Below are 21729 nucleotides of genomic sequence, written 5' to 3'. Positions count from 1 at the left end.
ATACTAGAAGGGCAACTTGCCAAAGTAATATCATTGTTCGTATTATAGGAAAAAGCTGCATCACGCAACTAATGTAACGAGTAAAATGGATAGCAAATAGTTCAATTATCCGTAATTTACAACAATAAACAAAATAACAACTAAGTTAATACAACATAGTCTACATATTCGCCTAGCGGAAGCTCCATACTGATATAACATATTATACATATTCACCTAACACTTGTCCATACTGATACAACATACTCTACATAATCACCTAGCTTGTCCATACAGAAGATCACGACAAGTCCCACGTACAATGTCACTTACGAAAATCAAGTCTCCGCTTGCCTGACAAACATTAAATACGGTTATTAGTTTCCAAATGCAAAGAACAAAAACCAAATGACATTCTGAGTATATTATATAAAAACAGTGACGGCACTTGCCTAGTTCATAGCACTACCACTTGTCGAAGCCCCATGGGAATTGGGACAGCATCTACGGTTATGCCCCTCTTGATGACACACTCTACATCGTTGCCTCGGTTGAATCTCCCTCAACTCCGGATCTTCCCTCCGGCTTCCCCGTTCTCGCCGTACCCCATCCATTTCATTCCTTATTCTTGACATCGTAGGACGACCTTTGGCCCGCAACAATTGTGGGTCAGGCACCCACCGTGGTCCGCGAACGTCTGTCCATAATGACTCTGACTTTGGCACCACAAAATTATGTGAATATGTGAGAATGGCGTTGTTCAGACTGTAACATGGGTCAATATAGCTGGGCGCATCGAGATGCAGACCTTTAAGAACTTTAATTGCATGTGATCAAGGGATCTTCAAGTTTTGCCACTTTCCACAACCACATGTTCTATCAAATATGCGCACATCATGACTGTGATTTCCCCCTCCAGCTCTATGGTCGTTATATGGGGTAACCACTTGATATATACCCTCTGCATGATTATAATTCCTCAGAGTGTGTCCTGCAATTTTCTGCTCATTTTTGTTATAGATCTCCATTGCATAATCACTCCACACCTTACCTCGAGAGAGATCAGAAGTAATTTGTTTATGTCGATCATGGAAATATGCAACAAGTTTAAAAAAAGTGAACTCAACCATTGCAGCAATGGGCAAACCGCGGGCACCTTTAAGAACCCCATTAAAGCACTCAGAGATATTGGTTGTCATTGCCCCGTAACGTCTTCCACCATCATATGACTGGGTCCATTTGTCTTCATCCTCACTCATTAGATATGTGTATGGCATATAACGTATAATCCGGCGATCAGTAGGGTCTACACCCCTCAGTAAATTAATCTCGGCCTCCTTAATGGTTTGCATTATGGACACAAATTTAGCATCATGAGTCGCATATCCAGCTTTCAAGGCCAATGCCTTTAGAGTCGGGTTATCAAAGTGTGTGTTGAAGTTGCTAGCAACATGTCGAAGGCAATATCGATGATATACCCGTTCTCTTCCGTCTTGCCCTCTAGGCCACTCTCGAATGGCGCATTTGATACCTTTATGTCGGTCAGAAATAATGCAAATGTCCTTGTTTTCAATAACACGCTCTATCGAAGTCCTGAGACACTCTAAAAACCACCCCCAACTAGCCCCTGACTCCTTATCCACAACAGCAAAGGCGATAGGCAAAACCTTTTGATTAGCATCCATTGCCATTGCAATCATCAATACCCCTTTGTATTTACCATATAAATGAGTTCCATCAATACTGATCACTGGCCTGCAATACTGGAATGCAGCAATGCATGGAGCGAATGCCCAATATACATAGCGCAGTAACGTAGTACCTTCTAATGGCTTAGGTATGGTGTGATAGCTATACTGGGTACCCGAATCCTGATCCAAGTATGCCAACAACAACTTTCGCAACCTTTGGTAAGACTCCTCCCAATCCCCAAAAATCTTAGCAATTGCCTTTTGTTTTGCGTCCCATACTTTATAGTAAGAAAGCTCATGATCATACTTAGTACGTATGATCTCCCAAAGCTCATCAATAGTAGCAGTGTGCTTTTTTCGCAATCTTCCCACAATTTCTGATGCAACAAAATTAGAATCCATCATTCTACCGTCTCTTCGCAGCCCAAAGGGTATACAACTGTGTGGACCCACATAAGACGTGACCATCCACAGACCATTCAATTTAGACTTCATGTATGCCCCAACGTACCACTTGCAGTTGTCGTCAACGCATGCGGCGCACAATTGAGTTGTGCTCGACCTTTGGATGGAGAAATTTCTATTATCCTTTGCTGCGTATATTATCAATGCACGCTTTACCGCAGCTTTATTTGCAAAAGTCAACCCTTTACAAAAATGCATCCCATACTTTATAGTAAGAAAGCTCATGATCATACTTAGTACGTATGATCTCCCAAAGCTCATCAATAGTAGCAGTGTGCTTTTTTCGCAATCTTCCCACAATTTCTGATGCAACAAAATTAGAATCCATCATTCTACCGTCTCTTCGCAGCCCAAAGAGTATACAACTGTGTGGACCCACATAAGACGTGACCATCCACAGACCATTCAATTTAGACTTCATGTATGCCCCAACGTACCACTTGCAGTTGTCGTCAACGCATGCGGCGCACAATTGAGTTGTGCTCGACCTTTGGATGGAGAAATTTCTATTATCCTTTGCTGCGTATATTATCAATGCACGCTTTACCGCAGCTTTATTTGCAAAAGTCAACCCTTTACAAAAATGCATCCCATCTTGCCAAGTACAAAGAAATGGTATCTGAAGAAGTGAAGGATCAACCATATCTTCCCAAGTATTTGCGTAGAATGAGTCCGCAGGAGCTCTGTAGCCAATGGTCGTATCTGTATCATGCTGGACACCAATATCATCATCATCTGCATCACCTTCATCATGGTACTCCATATTTTCCTCTTCAAAATTAGGAACGACTTCATGCTCATCCACATCGTTCTCAAAGTCACCTTGCTCAATCCTCTCTTCGTACTGATCCATATCATCATTATTTATGTTATCATTCGCAGCATGATCTTCGTCTTCCTCCTCTAAATGTGTCTCTTGAGAGTAGAGGGTTTCACCAGTATTTGCAACATAATCTTGAGATGGGAGCGTATAACCTCCCATTGCATACCCTCCCATTGTAGTGCATCCATTATCTAGGGTTGTAAATTGTAAAGCCGTAGATGTTTCTTGCACCACCTCAGTACTGTTGTCTACACTCGCCTCCAAACTTACATACAACTCAGCAGCATTTACTTGGGACATTTTCTGGATCCTATTAAACATCATCTTTACATGTTTATCTTCTTTAATCGCCATATACCCGTAATTTATCCGTTCATGAAGAACTTCTTGTGGGTAACGATAGATAATCTTGATGTCATACCAAGCAGGGTTCAATTTCAATTCGTCCATTATTTTCCTCTTCAAATCAGTCAACGTCTTCAACTTACGACGTAACATCATGTAGTAGCATTCAATACCCTCCCCTCTAAATGGAAATCCGTCAATCCCTTCAGGATTGTAAAGGGGTCCACCAAAGTATACATTTATGTCAATATTCTTCAAAGATTGTGAACCTATTAGAGAGCCAAGTAAATTTATGTTAGTGACATATTTGATCTCTTTGATTTAACATCAATTACAAAACCTTTTCTATCTACTCAAAGTACAAGAATCGCAACTTCTAAAAGTGTAACAATTGCATATACTCACCCCACATCACATACAAACACACTCAATCATTATAATTTCATACTCAAACAAATAAAAAAACTGAAGACAAAACTCACCCCCATTACAAAATTGAAACTCAGCTCTAACAAAAATATAAATAAAAATATCAAACCAAACAACAAAAGTCATGAGGATGTGCAAATGAATGAGTGCAATTATGTAACAACATCATTCAAGTAATTTTAAATTAATGCCATACCCTATTACACTACTATTGATGAAATAACATAGAGCAGGGTTCATCAGACAAAAAAAGAAAAAAAAAACACTAATGTGAATATAATCATGATCAATCAAATTAGACATATCATCTAATTTAATATATAAATATAAATATATTTATATATTTAGCCTATTTATACAACTATATAATTAAATATTTATATAAATATATTTATATTTAGCCTATTTATACAACTATATAATTAAATATTTATATATTTATATAAATATATTTATATAAGTATTTATATATATAGTTGTATAAATATAAATATATTTATATAAATATTTAATTATTTAATTATATAGTTTTATAAATATATAAATAAAAATATGTATATATAAATATTTAATTATATAGTTGTATAAATATACATATAAATATAAATATAAATATATATACGTATTTTTTTTTTTTTAAGCCAAAGGTATGCAGCCACAAATACATAAACACCTTTATACCTATGCTCAAATAACAAAAAGCAAATACCATGTACTATCCAACTATGAGAGCCTCAAAAAGCTTATTAATCTCAAAGAACTAGAACCTTAAACCACAAAACATTCCCAGCTAAACAAAAGCTACAACTATATAATTAAATATTTATATAAATACATTTATATAAGACTCGAGTTCAGTTTGCCTTAAAACTCGAGTCTTTAAGACTCGGTTTCAAAGTTAAACATGCGCGCGTTTTTTTGCTTAAAACTCGAGTCTCTGAGACTCGGTTTACTTAAACTGAAACCAAGTCTCAGAGACTCGATTTTAACACGTGGCATCTACGTGGAACTTGAGTTTCTGAGACTCGAGTTTCATGTAAACGCCACGTGGATTTTTGCCACATCAAACAACCTAAACCGAGCCTCAGAGGCTCGATTTAGGGGCCCAAAATCGAGCCTCTGAGGCTCGAGTTGCTAGTTTCCCAATTTCTTTCAAAACCGGGCCAACTAACTGAATAGTTTCATCTTGATGGGTAATTACCCATTTTCGCCTCCAACTTCCAACGATGGCTTGGGCTCTTGTTTCTGCTATCAAGGACCAGCTTAGTTCTTTCATTACTTCAGAGTTCACGTTGATTGCAAATGTTAACGGAGAAGTCAAAAAGCTTGAAAGAAAATTCGACACCATCCAGGCAATGCTCAACGATGCAGAGAAAAGGCAACTGAAGGATGAAGCTGTGAAGCTTTGGTTAGATAAACTCAAACACGTATCCTACGAGATCGACGACGTGTTGGATGAGTGGAACACTGCCATGATCAAAGCAGAGATTGAGAAACAACAAAAAGAATTCGAAGAAGAAGAAAAAGCTGAAACTAGTGCTGCTAAGAAGAGGAAGGTATGGCCCCTCATCTCAGTTCCTAATCTTTTTCATCATCGTGATATTGCTCATAAGATAAAAGAACTTAACGAAAAATTAGATGAGATTGACAGAGAGGGAGAGATGTACAAGTTTGTATTGACAAGGGAAAATGAAGAATTTGAGAGACCAAAAACTACTTCCTTTGTTGATGTGTCTGATATTCTTGGTCGTGATAAAGTTAGGGATGATCTAGTGAGAATCTTATTGGGCGAGAGTGGTGAAGAGGAAAGAAACCCCCATGTCATCTCTTTGGTCGGCATGGGTGGTATTGGGAAAACTGCCCTTGCCCAACTAGGCTTTAATCATTGTCAGGTGAAGGCCCATTTTGATACAAGAATTTGGGTTTGTGTTTCTGAACCTTTTGATCAATGTAAGGTTGCCAGAGCAATCATTCAAGCTTTTGTTTTTGGAGGTGGTGACTCCAACGTTACGGAATTGCAAAGTCTATTGGAACAAATATGTGAATTGATTAAGGGAAGGAAGTGTTTTCTTGTCTTTGACGATGTGTGGACTGAAGATTCCACATTGTGGGAGCCATTCAGGCTTGCACTCCAAAATGGTGCCCCAGGTAGTAAAATTCTGATCACCACACGTAAAAACATAGTTGCAAAGATGATGGGTAGTACATACATGATCAATTTGGAAGTACTTTCTGACAAAGACTGTTGGTTGGTGTTTAGTAAAATAGCACTTTGTGATAAGAATTTTGAGGAGTGTAAGCAACTGGAACACATTGGCAGAAAAATAGCGAAGAAGTGTAAAGGCTTGCCACTTGCTGCAAAGACTCTAGGAAGTTTAATGCGCTTCAAGAAGAGTATAGAACAATGGGAGATGGTTTTATGTAGTAGACTATGGGAATTCGAAGATGTTGAAAGAGGTCTTTTTGCGCCGTTGTTACTAAGTTATTATGATTTGCCCTCACCATTAAAAAGGTGTTTCTCATATTGTGGTGTCTTTCCAAAAGATTATGTCTTTTCTAGCGATAATTTGATATTTATGTGGATGGCACAAGGATATATCAAGTCGAAGGGAAATATGGAGATGGAAATCATTGCTAGAGACTACTTTGAAAATTTAGCCATACGCTCTTTCTTCCAAGATTTTGAGAAAGATGAGGATGATAGCAAGATAAAAAGATGCAAAATGCATGACATAGTGCATGACTTTGCACAATTAATTTCAAAAAATGAATGCTTCTCAATCAATAGTGACATAGAGTTGGGATCAGATTATAAAACTGCCCGCCATTTGCAATTAGAAATTCCCAAAAATACTCAATTTCCTGAGTCTATTTATAGTGCAAAAAATCTGCGCACCCTAATTTTTGTATATCGAAGTGATTATAACTTATCTACTTTATTCCAACATTTTAAATGTTTACGAACATTAACTTTGAATTTTGAATATTGTGATACGTTAGAGGAACTTCCAGATGCAATTGAAAATTTCATACATTTGAGGTATCTTAATTTAGTCAATTATGATGGAGACGGATTGCCTGAAACCATTTGTAATCTACGCAATTTACAAATTTTGAATATTATAATCGTAGGTGTGAAGTTCCAAAAATTGCCAAAAGGGATGGGTAAACTAATTAACCTAAGACATTTTATTTTGGATCTCAGATACAATTGGGTAAAATTAGAGTTTCCAAGAGGATTTGGGAGATTGAGTTCTCTTAGAACATTAAGTTATTTCAACATAAGTGGTATGGATGACAGTGAAAGATGTAAACTAGGAGAATTAAGAAATTTGAACCACCTTGAAGGGACTCTTACAATAAATGGGTTGGGAAGCAATGTATATGAGGCCGAGAATGCACAACTAAAGAAGAAAACAGGTCTTCGTACTTTGATACTACGGTTTGGCAAATGGGATAGTGAGAAAATAATAAGGGAGATAGATGTATTAGTTTTGAATGCCTTAGAGCCGCCTCCAAACTTGGAACATTTACACATAGAATGCTACCGCGGATCGACAATATTTTCTAATTGGACGATGTCCTTAACCAAATTAAAAGTACTTTATATCAGAGACTGCTATTATTTAGAGCATTTGCCTCCTCTGGGAAAACTTCCGTTCCTTGAATCAATAGAGATACATGAAGCTTATAGTGTGAAAAAGGTGGGGGTTGAATTTTTGGGAATAGATGAATTAGAAAAGAAGAAGAAAGACGATATAATAAGAATCATATTCCCAAATTTGAAATCTCTCAAATTTGTATATTTGGACAAGTGGGAAGAATGGAATGGGATTGGAGAAGAAGATGAGGAAGAAGAAGATGACTGTATCAGAAGATTCACTATAATGCCACGTCTTCAACATTTGGCAATCTGGGTTTGCCCAAAGTTAAAGTTGCTGCCAAACTTCTTTCATACAGCTCCATTACAGAATTTGAAGATCTTTTACAGTCCATTTCTCAGAGAACGTTGCAAAAGAGGGACAGGAGAGGAGTGGCCCAAGATTTCCCACATTCCTAACATCAATATTGATTTCAAGCATTTGCAAAGAGACGGTCGAGAATTGAACCCAGAGGTAACTTCTTCTTACGCTTCTTCTCCTTGGCCTTCTTTTATTTTTGCAATATATCAATATAAAATTAAAAAAACAAAATCAAACTAAATATTTTAATTGTCCGCCAAAATTTCCCATAGGAAAAAAAAAAACACTGGTAGATGAAATTATCAGGTTTTCAGTAATTTGAATTAGGCAATTTATATTATATATTGTTGTACATATACACATAACTAGCATGCATGGCATGTGGTTCCTTAGATTCGTTTAACTGCTTCATAGAGTCAATAAAAATCTCGGTTACTTCATAGACTAATATCAAATAAATCATATGGTTTTCTTTTAGGCATGTAGAAATACGATAAACAAAAATATTACCAATGATCTCTGTGTTTCTGGGTTCATGAATTTTAGCTTTAAGGAAAGATTTTTGGATAATGATGGTGAAAGATGATTTTCGTTTGCGTGTGTGTGTTGGCAAAGTTAATTATTGGCTTAATTCAGAGTTGCAAGTCTAATCTAGTCCTTGGGCATCCTCTTTTATTTTGCTAAAATTAACATATTCTAATTGGCTGCCAAACTGTCCCACAGATTAAAATTTTAATAACAACTTTAATTAGATTCTAAGTAATTTGAATTAGGCAATTTGTATTTTTCCATGTTCACATAACTAGCAAAGCATGTGGTTGCTTAGATTCAGTTATCTTGTGATTTATCTAAAATTGTTTAGACTAAACAAAAATGATCTTACTCATTTGCATACAGGGAAAACAGCTCCAATGCCAACTTCTTTCTAATTCTTTAATATTTTAATATTTATATGGGTCTTGCAAATTTTCTTCATTTTTGGTATGTAGACTAATTTGAACTAACTCATGGTTTTCCTTTGGGCATGTAGATGTATTGGGACTAGCCGAATGACCAGGAAGAAGATGACGAAGAAGAGGATGACAAAGAAGAAGAAGACAATGAAGAAGATGATGAAGAGGAGCACGCCAAAGAAGTGGACCTATGATTTTCGTTTTTCCTTAAGGATAGTCTGCCATTGGTGTTATACGAAGTTTGTAAGGCAAACTTCCCCCCTGTTCTGAACTATTTTAATGAAGTTTCATTGAAGTTTATCCAAAAAAAAAAAAGGTTAGGGGTTGAATTTATGGGAATAGAAGAATCCGAAAAGAAGGAGAAAGGCAATATAATAATAACACTATTCCCAAATTTGATATTTCTCACATTTTGGGGTTTCGATAATTGGGAAGAATGGAATGGGATTGGAGGAAAAGAAGACTGTATCAGAAGATTCACTATAATGCCACGTCTTCGAGAGTTGATATTTTGGGATTGCCCAAAGTTAAAGTCACTGCTGAACTTCTTTCGTACAGCTCCATTACAGAATTTGAAGATGGACCAATGTCCAATTCTCATTGTACATTGCAAAAGAGGGATAGGAGAAGAGTGGCCCAAGATCTCCCACATCCCTAACATAGAGGTAACTTCTTCTTTTATTTTGCAATATATCAATATTAAATTAATAAATAAATTAATAAAAATTATACTTGTCTGCCAAAATTTCCCACGTCATTTGAATGCGATTTATATTATATATTTTTTAGATTCGGTTATGCTGTGATTTATCTAAAATTGCTTAATAAATATCCAAATGAATATCCTTAAAAATCTCATTCATTTGCATATGCATAGACATAAAAGAGATCCAATGTCTACCTATATCTTTCTATTTCATTTACGGTTTTCCTCTTTTTCATTTAAGGCTACAGATATAACACTAATCTCAAATAACCCATATGGCCTCTTTTGGTTCATGTAGAAAGATGATGAAGCAAAATGGTTCCTGTGATCTTTGTGTTTCTGGGTTCAGGAATTTTAGGTTCAAGTAGAGATTTTTGGATGATGATGATGGTGAAAGTTGATTTTTGTCTATACTCTGTGTTGGCAAAGTCCATTCTTGGCTTGATTTAGTGTTGCATGTCAAATCTAGTCCTTGGGAATTTTCTTTAATTTGCTAAATTTATCAATTAATATTCTAATCGACTGCCAAACAGTCCCACAGATTATAAATTTAATAACAACTTTAATTAGATTCTGAGTACTTTGAATTACGTGATTTGTATTTTTCCGTATTCACATAACTAGCAAAGCATGTGATTGCTTAGATTCAGTTATCTTGTGATGTATCTAAAATTGTTTAGAATAATAAAAAATGATCACGGCAACAAATCTTACTCATTGACATATAGAGAAAATAACTCAAATGCCTACCTCTTTCTTATTCTTTAATAGTTTAATATTTACATGGGTGTTGCTAATAGTTTAAATAACGCATGGTTTTCTTTTGGGCATCTAGGGGTTTTGGCCCTTTAGGGACTGGCCAGATGACGAAGACAAAGAAGAGGACACTGAAGAAGAGGACCTATGATTTCTATGTTTTTAGGTTCATGATTTTAGCTGCAAGTAGAGGTTTTTGGATGACGATGGTGAAAGATGATTTGTTTGTGTGTGGGCAAAGTTCATTCTTGGAATGATTCAGTAATGCAAGTCTGATGTCATCATGGTAACTTCTTCTAACTCTTCTTCTTCTGCTTCATCTTCTTTTTTTTATTAGAACTAAATATCAATTAATTTTCCTACTTGTCTGTCAAAAATTCCCCAAAAAACAAAGAAATACAATTGATAATTAATTTTTATGAGATTTTGGCCAAAATCTCAGACACTTACACCAATGGTTCAGTCCTATGTTCTTTTTTGTGCATGCTTTTGATATATGTATTAAATAAAAGATCTGATCACACTTCATAGTATAAGATTTTAACATTTGCCTATCGATTATAAGATCAATGACTTTTTATGTGGAAATAACTACAAATTTGTTAATGCTTTAATCGGATATCTTAATCTCCATAAATGTGTTGAGTGACTCTATAAACTGATTGAGGTTCTGTCCGCATTGATCAAACTTCAACAAAGATGAACCTAATGTTTTGAAACATGTACTTATGTAATTGTTAATTCTTAGCTCATTTAAATTTTGAAGCATTACTGTCTTGTGTCCTAAATACCAATTTATGTTTTCCACTAGTAAGCTTCAAGCTCTAGTTTTTGGCCTACTGTCCATGGATTTGAGTATAGAATAGTTCAAAATATTCACTATAGTTTGAATAGAATTGATGATCAAGATATTGGAATGATCATTTACATCATGTTTGTTAATTTCCTCTGCTTGTTAAATGTTCATTTGGAAGTGCTGATGTGGTACCATTTGTTTAACATTATTTACTGATCCTATACAATGCATATTTAGGTTGCAGTTTTCTAGTTCCCCAATGTGTCACTGGTTGAAAGGTGCTGGTCTCTTCAAAATCATCGTTGTTGTGAGTTTATTCAATTTCCAAGTAAGTAATCAATTGCAAACAAAATATTATGATATAGATTTATAGATTTTAAAAAAATATATATATAAGACAAGAAATTCTCCCTTTTCAGGGTTCATAAAGTTTACTACAAGTTTGGATTTTTGGATGGTGATGGTGAAAATTATTTGCGTTTGAGCGTGTGTCCGAAAAGTTCAGTATCATCTCTGATTTAGTCATGGGTAACACCTTCTTCTTCGTCATCTTCCTTTGTTTCACCCAAATTTCAATTAATTATCCTACTCATCCCTCAAAAACATAATAATTACGACTTTGGTAGATTAATTTAAGATTCTGGCCAAACTCACAAAGACACTAACAAGAATGGTTCAATCTGGTGTGGAAGATTCTCTATTTGAAAAGAAAAGAAAAAAATAATACCTAATGAATGTTACTCAAATTTTAACTTGACATGTTGGCTTTCTTTTGTAGTCAATCTAAGTTGGCGACAAATCAAAAGAAATTTATCTAATGCTAGTCTTAAGAAGGAAGAGAGGGGTAGTCAAGGCTTTAAAATATTTTTGTTATTTATCAAGTACAAAAGTTATAGGGTTAGGTAATTGCTATTTATCAAGTTATAAAGAAATATCATATGCTTGTTTCTTGTTTTAGAGTTTGAAGCATTTCGTTACATGAAAAAGTGTGAAGTACCGGAGGCCTGTTACCAGCAAGAAAGAAGAAGAAACTACATATACCTTGGCTTTGTTAGTTGGATCATTTACTCCTCCACTGTGAGATATATCTTGATACTTTCTTCTTAATAATCTATCTATTTTTCCTTATCATTTTGTCCATCCTTGATAATCTCATGCTAAATATTTAATTCTTTTTGGCCTCAAATAAACCAAACATTTGATTCTAATGTCTAGGCTTGTACATTTTGTGATGAATCAAATTTTCCCACATGGATGTACATTTGAGAAAGGACCACAGAAGCAGGTTCTCTATCATTTCATAATGGAAGCAGCGAAGTGCATCATGGAACATATCATGTGTAATCCATATTATATGGTGACAGATGAATGGTGAGATAGGTAATTGACCAGTTTTCAGCTTATGTAATTTCCTACGTTATGTTTTAGGTTTTGAATTTAGTTTGCTAATTTTCATGGTTTAGTGTTATACATTGAGGAGATTGATGAAAACAAAGGTGTGTGGATTTCTTGTCGTAGTGATTGAAGAGATTTGTGTCATGGAAGAGAGGGAAGAGTGGAATGTTAGCACCAGGAGTGGAGCGGAATGAGATGAGAAATGCCTGCTTTTCTTTCTATAATTGTTAGTCATCCAATTTGGAATGACATTCAAAACTGTAACTACCTGAATTAGTCACCAATATGTGCAAGGAAAGAAGAAGAACAAAATGAAGCCATTTTACTTTTGTTTGCTCTTGGCAGTTCAATTCTGATTCACCTATAGGTAGATTTATATTCCTCTTTTTTCTTCCTCAGATGCCATTGCGTTTACCTTTTAATCCATGTTCAATAACCTTTATTTTCAACCCTTAATGGTCTAGGAATGTTTTGAATGCTTGAATCCTTTTTTCATTCAACAAGTTTAAGAAGAAATAGGGAAGACCCATGGCTCAAACCACATGATCCTTTTTTAATTCATTTAATCTTATTGTTATATAGTTATGTACTTGCTTTGTATCAAGTTCTCATGTCTGTATTTTGCACGTTTTCTGACTTAGAGGCAGAAGAGTTTCATGGCATGGAAGAGTGCAAAGTGGGGGAAGCAATTACCATGAGATATGAAGATATTACAAACACATTGGATCAAGTAACGATCACAGAACACCATTCTTGGTAGTGAATCAAATTTTTAATTGGTTTGTTTTGACTTCTTTGCTTTCTTATTTCCATCTGTCTGACTCCAAGAGTTTCCTCCACAGTGTGGTTTATTTCCTTCAAGATGTAGGAAACCGTATCAAGGGTATGTCTAATTTTTTTAGGCCTACGACTAGAAGCTAAAATGAAGATATTGCATAAACCGAGAATCTGCTTAGTTACATCAATGCAATGTATCTGACTTGAATATTATTAGTTTAGCATTTATCTAATTAGCCTTCAGAAGCACTTTAAACTTACCTTGATATCTTCCTAACAATTGAAAATAAAGTTCCTTAAAGGAGGGCTGTAATCTCATATTGATTATATTCTAAGTAATTAATTATGGCTTAAGGCATTGTATATTTTCTAAATAAAGAATAAAATTTAATGAAAATAGAAATTGGCTTTCATTTTTTGCTATTACAGAATCTATAGAGGAAAATTGGGTAATGCAAAACAATCCATAGCCAATGAACATTGTTAGCTTTTTTTTTTTTTTTTTTTGGAGGTAGTGATCCTAGAAGTTGCACTAGTGTATGTTTAGTGCTACAAAACAATCTTACCTGCAAATCTTTTCAAAATGGTTTTATGGTATCTGTTTGTACTCTCATTCCGCTAACCGGTTATATTGCGGGTTGAACTCAAAACCATGGTCCATATAGGTAAGCACAGCTTGCTTAAGAGGGAATGGTTATGCAAATGAATGAAATTTTATTTTATGGCACCATAATTGGGAGAACGTGAGGTTTTAGTGGCATCTTTGAAACTGTCTACAGCATTCAGGATCGAGGAATGTACTAAAAAGATCTTCCTTGCCATTAGTAAATTTAAGATTTAACTTTTCATTGCTGCCTCAACCTTGCAAACTGCTCCATTATATCTGTTTCATAATTTTTCATTTGAATCTCATCAGTTTTACTTAATGGGAGTAGACATAGCTCAGGAGCGGCTTTTGTTATTTATGAGGTAATGTAAATTTATTACCATTTTATTGGTGTTTTTTTTTTTTTTTTTTTTTATGGAGTTAAAATTGGATTTTTTTAAGTTCCCTTATTTTGAAAGGACTGGACCGTGTGATATTAAGAAGTTGCTACCAAAGTATAATCTATACATTTGAAACTTGCGTTAAAAAGAGCACTCTTCTCGGTAGGAACTTTGGAGTACCCTCAAAAGCTTTTGCGGCTAGACCTCCTAAAATCATTGACAATGTCATATCTAGCTTTTCTCCTAGTGTAATCTATTATTAAATCTGAAAACAATCTTCTTCTGTTTGTCATTCAAGAATTCAGATCAGAGACAAAGTCATCTGGTTGTTACAAATAGTATTAGACCAGCAGATTGACATATGCCATATGAACAGATTATTTACAATGGATGAAGAAGATAAGATCAATCTCAAAGTGGAAACACCATCAGCAATATGAAGGATTCAATTGAGGAAGGAAATGAGCACAAGCTTGAAACCACTCGCAAAGGAAAGTGATGAAGATAATGCCTCACAAAATATATTATATGGTATATTTTTCCTTTTAACTCCCATTTGTTTGTTTGATTGTCAAATCCTTACTCATTGCTGCTCCTCATTTCAATAAAGTCTTTGGTAGCTCTGTTTTGTTGTAGGAATTAGGATTATATTTTCTGGTTTAATTTTGTGCTTCTCATCTTGCTTATGAGTTAAATAAGTTGCAAGGCATAGTAGTAAAGTTTACTGTAGGAATTAGCATTCTGCTGCTGGATATAGTCTGTCCCCTATTGGTCACCTTTTTCTTTTACTAGTCTTTTGATTGCTTGTGTATAGCTCGTGGTGCTCATCCCTTGTATAATGCATAATCTTTGAAATTCCTCTTAAAATGTTATAGCCCTTTGAAGTTGAGGTTAGACTACCATATATTCACTTTAGATCATTATCATTGATGTCCATTGTGATTAAAAGTATTATTATACTAATCACTAATAATGATGCTTGCTACCCTGAATAATCTCTAAATCCCAGCCACTAGAAAACATTCCTTGCTTTACAATAGACCTCTGAGGACAGAGAAAGGATGTTTGGTGAGCACTTGGGGATGCGAGCATGGATTTTGAACTGCCAAGGGAAGTAAGTTTTTCCTTTTTACATACTAATATTGCCAACAAACAAATTTTCTCGAATTTGTCCTTCATTATTCCTCTGCTGTCTTTTTAGGTTCTCTATCTGGCATGCTACTATCTAGTTTCTTATATCTTTCTCTACATTAATCTGTTGGGTATGGTTGTCACTCATGAATCAGATCACAGATGAAGCTCATTTTGCTAGTGGCCAGAGAGTGTTGAAGTTACAAGCATGGAGATTGGTGTTGTGCACTACAGTGTTGAGTTTTATAGTGATGAAGATTTGACATTGACCTCAAATTTCATCTTTTGTGCCCTCGTCCTCTGTGTTCTCCTCATCATCAGGTTTAAATTGCAGGTCTGCATTTTTATTCTTTTTTTTTTTTTTTTTCCTTCTCATAACTGAGGTGCTTTGCTGTTAGCTTTTTTTAAAGTTATATATATATATATATATATATATATAAATTCTTTGTGTGTGTAATCATCATTATGAATTTTTATATTATTCCAATAAAATTACTTGACATCATTCCACCATGTGGTTATTTATGTTTTAAATATAGTGAACAAGTTGCTAATTTATCTCAATCTTGCTCAGTTTGGAATTTTGGTAAATGTTGTTGCTTTGCCTGTGGCCTCAATTCAATATAATGCTACATTGCAATAATGGTCTTACATCGGGCACACAGGAAAATTTACGATGATATTCAGTATAGTGTACTCATTTTTGAGAATTTGCTAGAACTTGTGGGGGAGGAATCAAAACACCAAATTGATCTTGGGATGGGTTTGAGCTTAATACTTTAATTGTTTGCTGATTATTTTCAATTGATAGAATCATTTTGATGTCAAAATAAAAAAATTCCTTTAGATTTGTGGTAATAAATTTTGTTGAATTTTTTTATTTCCCAAGATTTGATCATAATATACATATTGGTATTTTGTCCCCTTCGTCCTGAAGCAACAACCTTGTTTGTAAAACTTGTGCAGTCTAAACCTATTGGAGTAGTGTAGTTTATACTGGTCAAATTTGTTAAGCAACGATGCACCTAAATATCCATGTCTTACGTTCTGGGGTGCAAGATAGCTAATTGAGAAAGCTCCATAGGCAGAATGGCAAATCTCTATATGGCAGAGAAACAAAGCTCCCTTTCTCCCCTCCCTGAAGCTCTGTCCTTGTTTACTAAGCTTTATACTCAATTTGAATACACCAATGCTTTGAAATCAGGCTCCAACCAAGAATGTAAATGTAACATGTCATGGATGTCAAGAAGAAACAATGTCAAGTAGTGATATATGACATATGAGGCAACTGGCTTTATGTATATTTGTAAATTCTTCTTTCCCTATCTTTTTTCTGTTTGAATGTGAATGACTGGTGATCAAGTTTGTCATTACAGGGACGTGATTTGAAAAGTACGTAAATTGATCGTGTTAAGAGGCAGAATTTATTTGTATCTTCAGATACCTCTTTTAAATTTCAATTTTTTGATCACTAAGAGTATATATATTGCAGCTGGAAGACGTGCTGTAGTCGTAACAATCTTGAAGTGGCCAGTTTGCTGAAAGTCAAAGAAATAAGGTGGCTTTAGAAGCAAGTTGTTTGTATGTTTAAGTTGTTCATGTGCGTTTTGCTTTTGTGTGGACCTGTAATCAAATAATCAAAGCCTAAATGGCTAGTGCAGGAAAAATTCAAGTGATATTGGTCTTGTTAGCTTTGTTCATGAAGGATTGATTCCCTGAAATTTGATTTGTAATTGTGATTATCCATTTGATATTTGAGGACTTCATATAGAGCCATAGAGAAGATTCCATTGCATTGTAGCGTGTGAAGTATTGTATTGTAAATCTGCATACACGTGTTACCTTTTTTTTTTTTTTTTTTTTTTTATTCATCATCAGTGGTGTAGAACATGATCAAAGCTCCTGAATTTCTCAAATCAATTGAAAATTTGTTGCTCTGGGTTTTCCCAAATCTCTTGACACTGTTGTGTACTGTACAAGAAAAGATTAATAACAAAGAGTTTCTCTAATTGTTTCCTTTGTACAAAAATATTTAGATTGATCTGAATATATAGATTTTCTTATAATGGACTTTAGAATATTGACAGTTAAATCCCAAATTTACAGCCAACATACTAGACTTTAGGCTACAAGTGTGGGAGAAGATTTTCATACTTGAATTTCTAATACCTCCTAATTGTCTCTAATACTCCTCAAGGTGGACTGTTTATATAAGTAATGCTGAACTTGTTGATAAGGCAATGAAATGGATCTTTACTAAAAAGGTTTAGTATAAATCTTAGGAATTTGTTAAGAGGATTGAATATGGAAAAGGGAAACCAAAGTAGATATGAAAATGGTATCCATCAAGATTGTTGATTAAGGTTGAAGCCACAATGTCATAAAGCTCATCATGTGTTTCATAACTATGAAATTGACACATAGTTATGCAATTTTTACCATATTCTTATATCTATATGACTTTGATTTGCAATTTGTACAAAGTTTTGCCATTTTTCGTCACCATATTTTGTTGATGTTGAAACTTCTTTGTCAATCAAGTTTTCTAAGATGTGGAAACATCTTAAAGTATATTCTCAATTGTGTCAGATCACGTACTAAAAAATTATATATAAAATATGTTTAAGTCTAAACTTAAATTATATATTTTTCCTTTGCAGGTGTGTACACTGTGGCATTAGAAGGAGCAGAGAAAGATAAAGTGGTGGTGACTGGTGATGGAGTTGATGCTGTAAGTTTGGCTGCTACTATGAGGAAGAAGGTTGGGCACGCTAATATTATTAGTGTAGCAAAGATGAAGAAAGGAAACTAAGTTGGAAAGCCATATACATATACCCTTGGTTACCACAATTCCTTTTGAAGGACACTACCTTTTCTTTTATTTTTTTGTTAACCAGGTGAGAGATGTATATTGGCAAGGTGTTAATGTAATAAACATTCTCTTAGCTTGTTTTTTTTTTTTTTTTTTTTGGGAGGTTATTTTGGCATCCCTTATCAACATTTTAAGCTTGATCAAGTTCCACTTGGCCCGACTCATTGAGGCCAGGGCCAAGTAAAAATGGGGCAGGCCAGTCCAGCTCAACCCATTGCTGAAGAAAGAACTCAAAATGCAAGTCTGCTTATTTTCTTTTGGGCATGTAGAGTCCTTGGACCTGGCCATGGTCAGATGTCAACGACATAGAAGAAAATGACGAAGAAGAGGATGACGAATAAGAGCACGCCGAAGAAGAGGACCTATGATTTCTGTGTTTCTAGCTTCAAGTAGAGATTTTTGGATGGCGATGGTGAAAGATGATTTGTCTGTGTGGCCAAAGTTCACTCTCGGCTTGTTTCAGTGATGCAAGTCTAATCCATTCATGGGTAACTTCTTCAAAATCATCTTCTCCTACTTCATCTTATTTTTTTTGTTAGAACTAAATATCAATTAATTATCCTACTTATCTGTCAAAAATCCCCTAAAAAAAAAGAAATACAATTTGTAACTGAATTCTTTTCATTTATAAGATTCTGGCCAAAATCTCAAACACACTGACACCAACAGTTCAATCCTATGTAAAAAAGACAAGAAATTCCCCCTTTTCGGTGTTCATAAATTTAGCTAACAAGTTCAGATTTTTGGATGTGTCAGCAAAGTTTAGCTACGGCTTGATTCGGCATTGCAATTCTGATCCAGTCATGGGTAACACCTTCTTCTTCATCATCTTCTTTTATTTAACCAAAATTTCAATTAATTATCCTGCTCATCTCTCAAAAATTCCCTCAAAAAGATAATAATAAAAACTTTGGTAGATTAAATTTAAGATTTTGGCCAAACTCACAAAGACACTGACACGAATGGTTCAATCTGGTATGCCCACTATATGCAGCTTTACTAGAATGTGTGAATGTGTGGAAGATTCTCTATTTGAAAAGAAAAGAAAAGAAAAAAATAATACCTGAATGAATGTTACTAAAATTTTAACTTGACATGTTGGCTTTCTTTTGTAGTCAATCTAAGTTAGACGCATGAAATGAAATCTATGTAACACTAGTCTTAAGAAGAGAGAGAGGGGCCCTCAAGGCTTTAAAATAAATTTGTTAATTATCATGTTCGAAAGTTATAGGGTTAGGTAATTGCTATTTATCAAGTTATAAAGAAATATCATATGCCTATTTCTTGGTTTAGAGTCTAACGTATCATTACATGAAAAAGTATTTCATTACCAGCAGGAAAGAAGAAGAAACTACACATACCTCGGCTCTGTTAATTGGATCATTTACTCCTCTACTGTGAGGTATATCGATATTTTCTTCTTAATCATCTGTGTGCTTTCCTTATCATTTTGTCCATTCTTCATAATCTCATGCTAAATGTTTAATTCTTTTTGGCCTCAAATGTGATGAGGCCAATTCATAATCTCATGCTAAATCTCATGCTTTCATAATCTCATGCTAAATGTGATGAATCAAATTTTCCCACATGGATGCACATAGGAGAAAGGACCACAGAGGCAGGTTCTGTATCATTTCATAATGGAAGCAACAAAGTGCATCATGGAACATATCGTGTGTAATCCATATTATATGATGACAGATGAATGGTGAGCTACGTAATTTACTAGTTTTCAGCTTATGTAATTTCCCATGTTGTGTTTTAGGTTTTGAATTTAGTGTGCTAATTCTTATGGTTTAGTGTTATACAATAAGGAGATTGATGAAAAAAAAAAAGGTGTGTGGATTTCTTGTCTTAGTGATTGAAGAAATTGTGTCATGGAAGAGAGGGAAGAGTGTAATGTTAGCACCAGGAGTGGAGGGGAATGAGATGAGAAATGCATGCTTTTCTTTCTATCATTGTTAGTCATCCAATTTGGAATGACATTCAAAACTGGAACTACCTGAAATAGTCACTAATACGTGCAAGGAAAGAAGAAGAAGAAGAAGGAAATGAAGCCATTTTACTTTTGTTTGCTCTTGGCAGTTCAATTCTGATTCACCTATAGGTAGATTTTTATTCCTCTTTTTCTCTTCCTCAGCTGCCATTGCATTTACCTTTTAATCCATGTTCAATAACTTTTATTTTCAACACTTAAGGGTCTAGGAATGTTTTGAATGCTTGAATCCTTTTTTCATTCAACAAGGTTAAGAAGAAATAGGGAAGACCCATGGCTCAAACCACGTAATCCTTTTTTAATTCATCTAATCTTATTGTTATGGAGTTATGTACTTGCTCTGTATCAAGTTCTCATGTCTATATTTTGTGCGTTTTCTGACGAGGCAGAAGAGTTTCATGGCATGGAAGAGTGCAAAGTGGGGGAAGCAATCACCACGAGATATGAAGATATTACAAATACATGGTAGTGAATCAAATTTTTTTGAAAGCGTAGTGAATCGAATTTTTAATTGGTTTGTTGTGACTTCTTTTCTTTCTTATTTCCATCTGTCTCACTCAAGGAGTTTCCTCCACAGTGTGGTTTATTTCCTTCAAGATGTAGGAAACCGTATCAAGAGTATGTCTGATTTTTTTAGGCCTACGGCTAAAAACGAAAATGAAAATGTTATATAAACCGAGAATCTGCTTAGTTACATCAATGCAATATATCTGACTTGAATATTATTAGTTGCTTAGCATTTGTCTAATTAGCTTTCAGAAGCACTTTAGCTTACCTTGATATCTTCCTAACAATTGAAAAGAAAGTTCCTGAGGAGGGCTGTAATCTCATATTGATTATTTTCTAAGTAATTAATTATGGCTTAAATCATTGTATATTTTCTAAATAAAGAATAAAATTTAGTGAAAATAGAAATTGGCTTTCATTTTTTGCTATTACAGAATCTATAGAGGAAAATTGGGTAATGCGAAACAATCCATAGCCAATGAACACTGTTATCTTTTTATTTTTTCTTTTTATTTTTTTTATTTTTTATTTTTTTATTTTTATGGAGGTAGTGATCCTAGAAGTTGCACTAGTGTATGTTTAGTGCTACAAAACAATCTTACCTGCAAATCTTTTCAAAATGTTTTTATGGTATCTGTTTGTACTCATTCCTTTAACTGGTTATACTGCAGTATGAACTCAAAACCACGGTCCATATAGGTAAGCAGAGCTTGCTTAAGAGGGAATGGTTATGCAAATGACTGAAAATTTATTTTGTCACCATAATTGGGAGAACAGGAGGTTTTAGTAGCACCTTTGAAACTGTCTACAGCATTCAGGATTGAGGAATCTACTAAAACGATCTTTGTTGCCATTAGTTAAACATTAAGATTTAACTTTTCAATGCTGCCTCAACCTTGAAAACTGCTCCAGTGTATATGTTTGATAATTTTTCATTTGAATCTCATCAGTTTTACTTAATGGGAGTAGACATAGCTCAAGAGCAGCTTTTTTGGTTTATGAGGTAATGTAAATTGATTTACCATTTTATTTGGTTTTTATTTTATGGAGCTAAAATTGGAGTTTTTTAAGTTCCCTGACTTTGAAAGGACTGGACCATGTGATATTAAGAAGTTGCTACAAAATTATAATCTATACACATGAAACTTGTGTTAAAGAG

The 21729-nt window shown here is 34.5% G+C and overlaps 1 protein-coding gene across 50 annotated transcripts in view; it reads left to right on the top strand.

The window, feature by feature from the left end:
- Nucleotides 1–4941: 4941 nt before the first annotated feature.
- LOC126716617 (putative disease resistance protein RGA3) overlaps nucleotides 4942–21729 on the top strand; it is a 55633-nt gene continuing 38845 nt past the window's right edge. For 3 of the 50 annotated variants that reach the window (XM_050417528.1, XM_050417526.1, XM_050417481.1), the window contains exons 1-20: nucleotides 4942–7847; nucleotides 8725–9312; nucleotides 10189–10395; nucleotides 11143–11233; nucleotides 11325–11433; nucleotides 11864–11982; nucleotides 12121–12285; nucleotides 12424–12667; nucleotides 12942–14046; nucleotides 14441–14595; nucleotides 15074–15178; nucleotides 15351–15529; nucleotides 16688–16753; nucleotides 17856–18092; nucleotides 18337–18555; nucleotides 18824–18874; nucleotides 19402–19469; nucleotides 19669–19775; nucleotides 19926–20174; nucleotides 20453–20528. In XM_050417528.1, coding sequence (XP_050273485.1) covers nucleotides 4959–7847; nucleotides 8725–8739 — 2904 coding nt within the window. In that variant the 5' untranslated portion in view covers nucleotides 4942–4958 and the 3' untranslated portion in view covers nucleotides 8740–9312; nucleotides 10189–10395; nucleotides 11143–11233; ... (14 more) ...; nucleotides 19926–20174; nucleotides 20453–20528. The other 47 variants (XM_050417479.1, XM_050417492.1, XM_050417483.1 and 44 more) reach the window with 45 other exon arrangements.

This window comes from Quercus robur, chromosome 3, assembly GCF_932294415.1.
Source record: "Quercus robur chromosome 3, dhQueRobu3.1, whole genome shotgun sequence".
NCBI lineage: Eukaryota > Viridiplantae > Streptophyta > Magnoliopsida > Fagales > Fagaceae > Quercus > Quercus robur.
The sequence above is the reverse complement of the archived record's forward strand: the minus strand, read 5'-3'. Positions and strand labels throughout refer to the sequence as shown.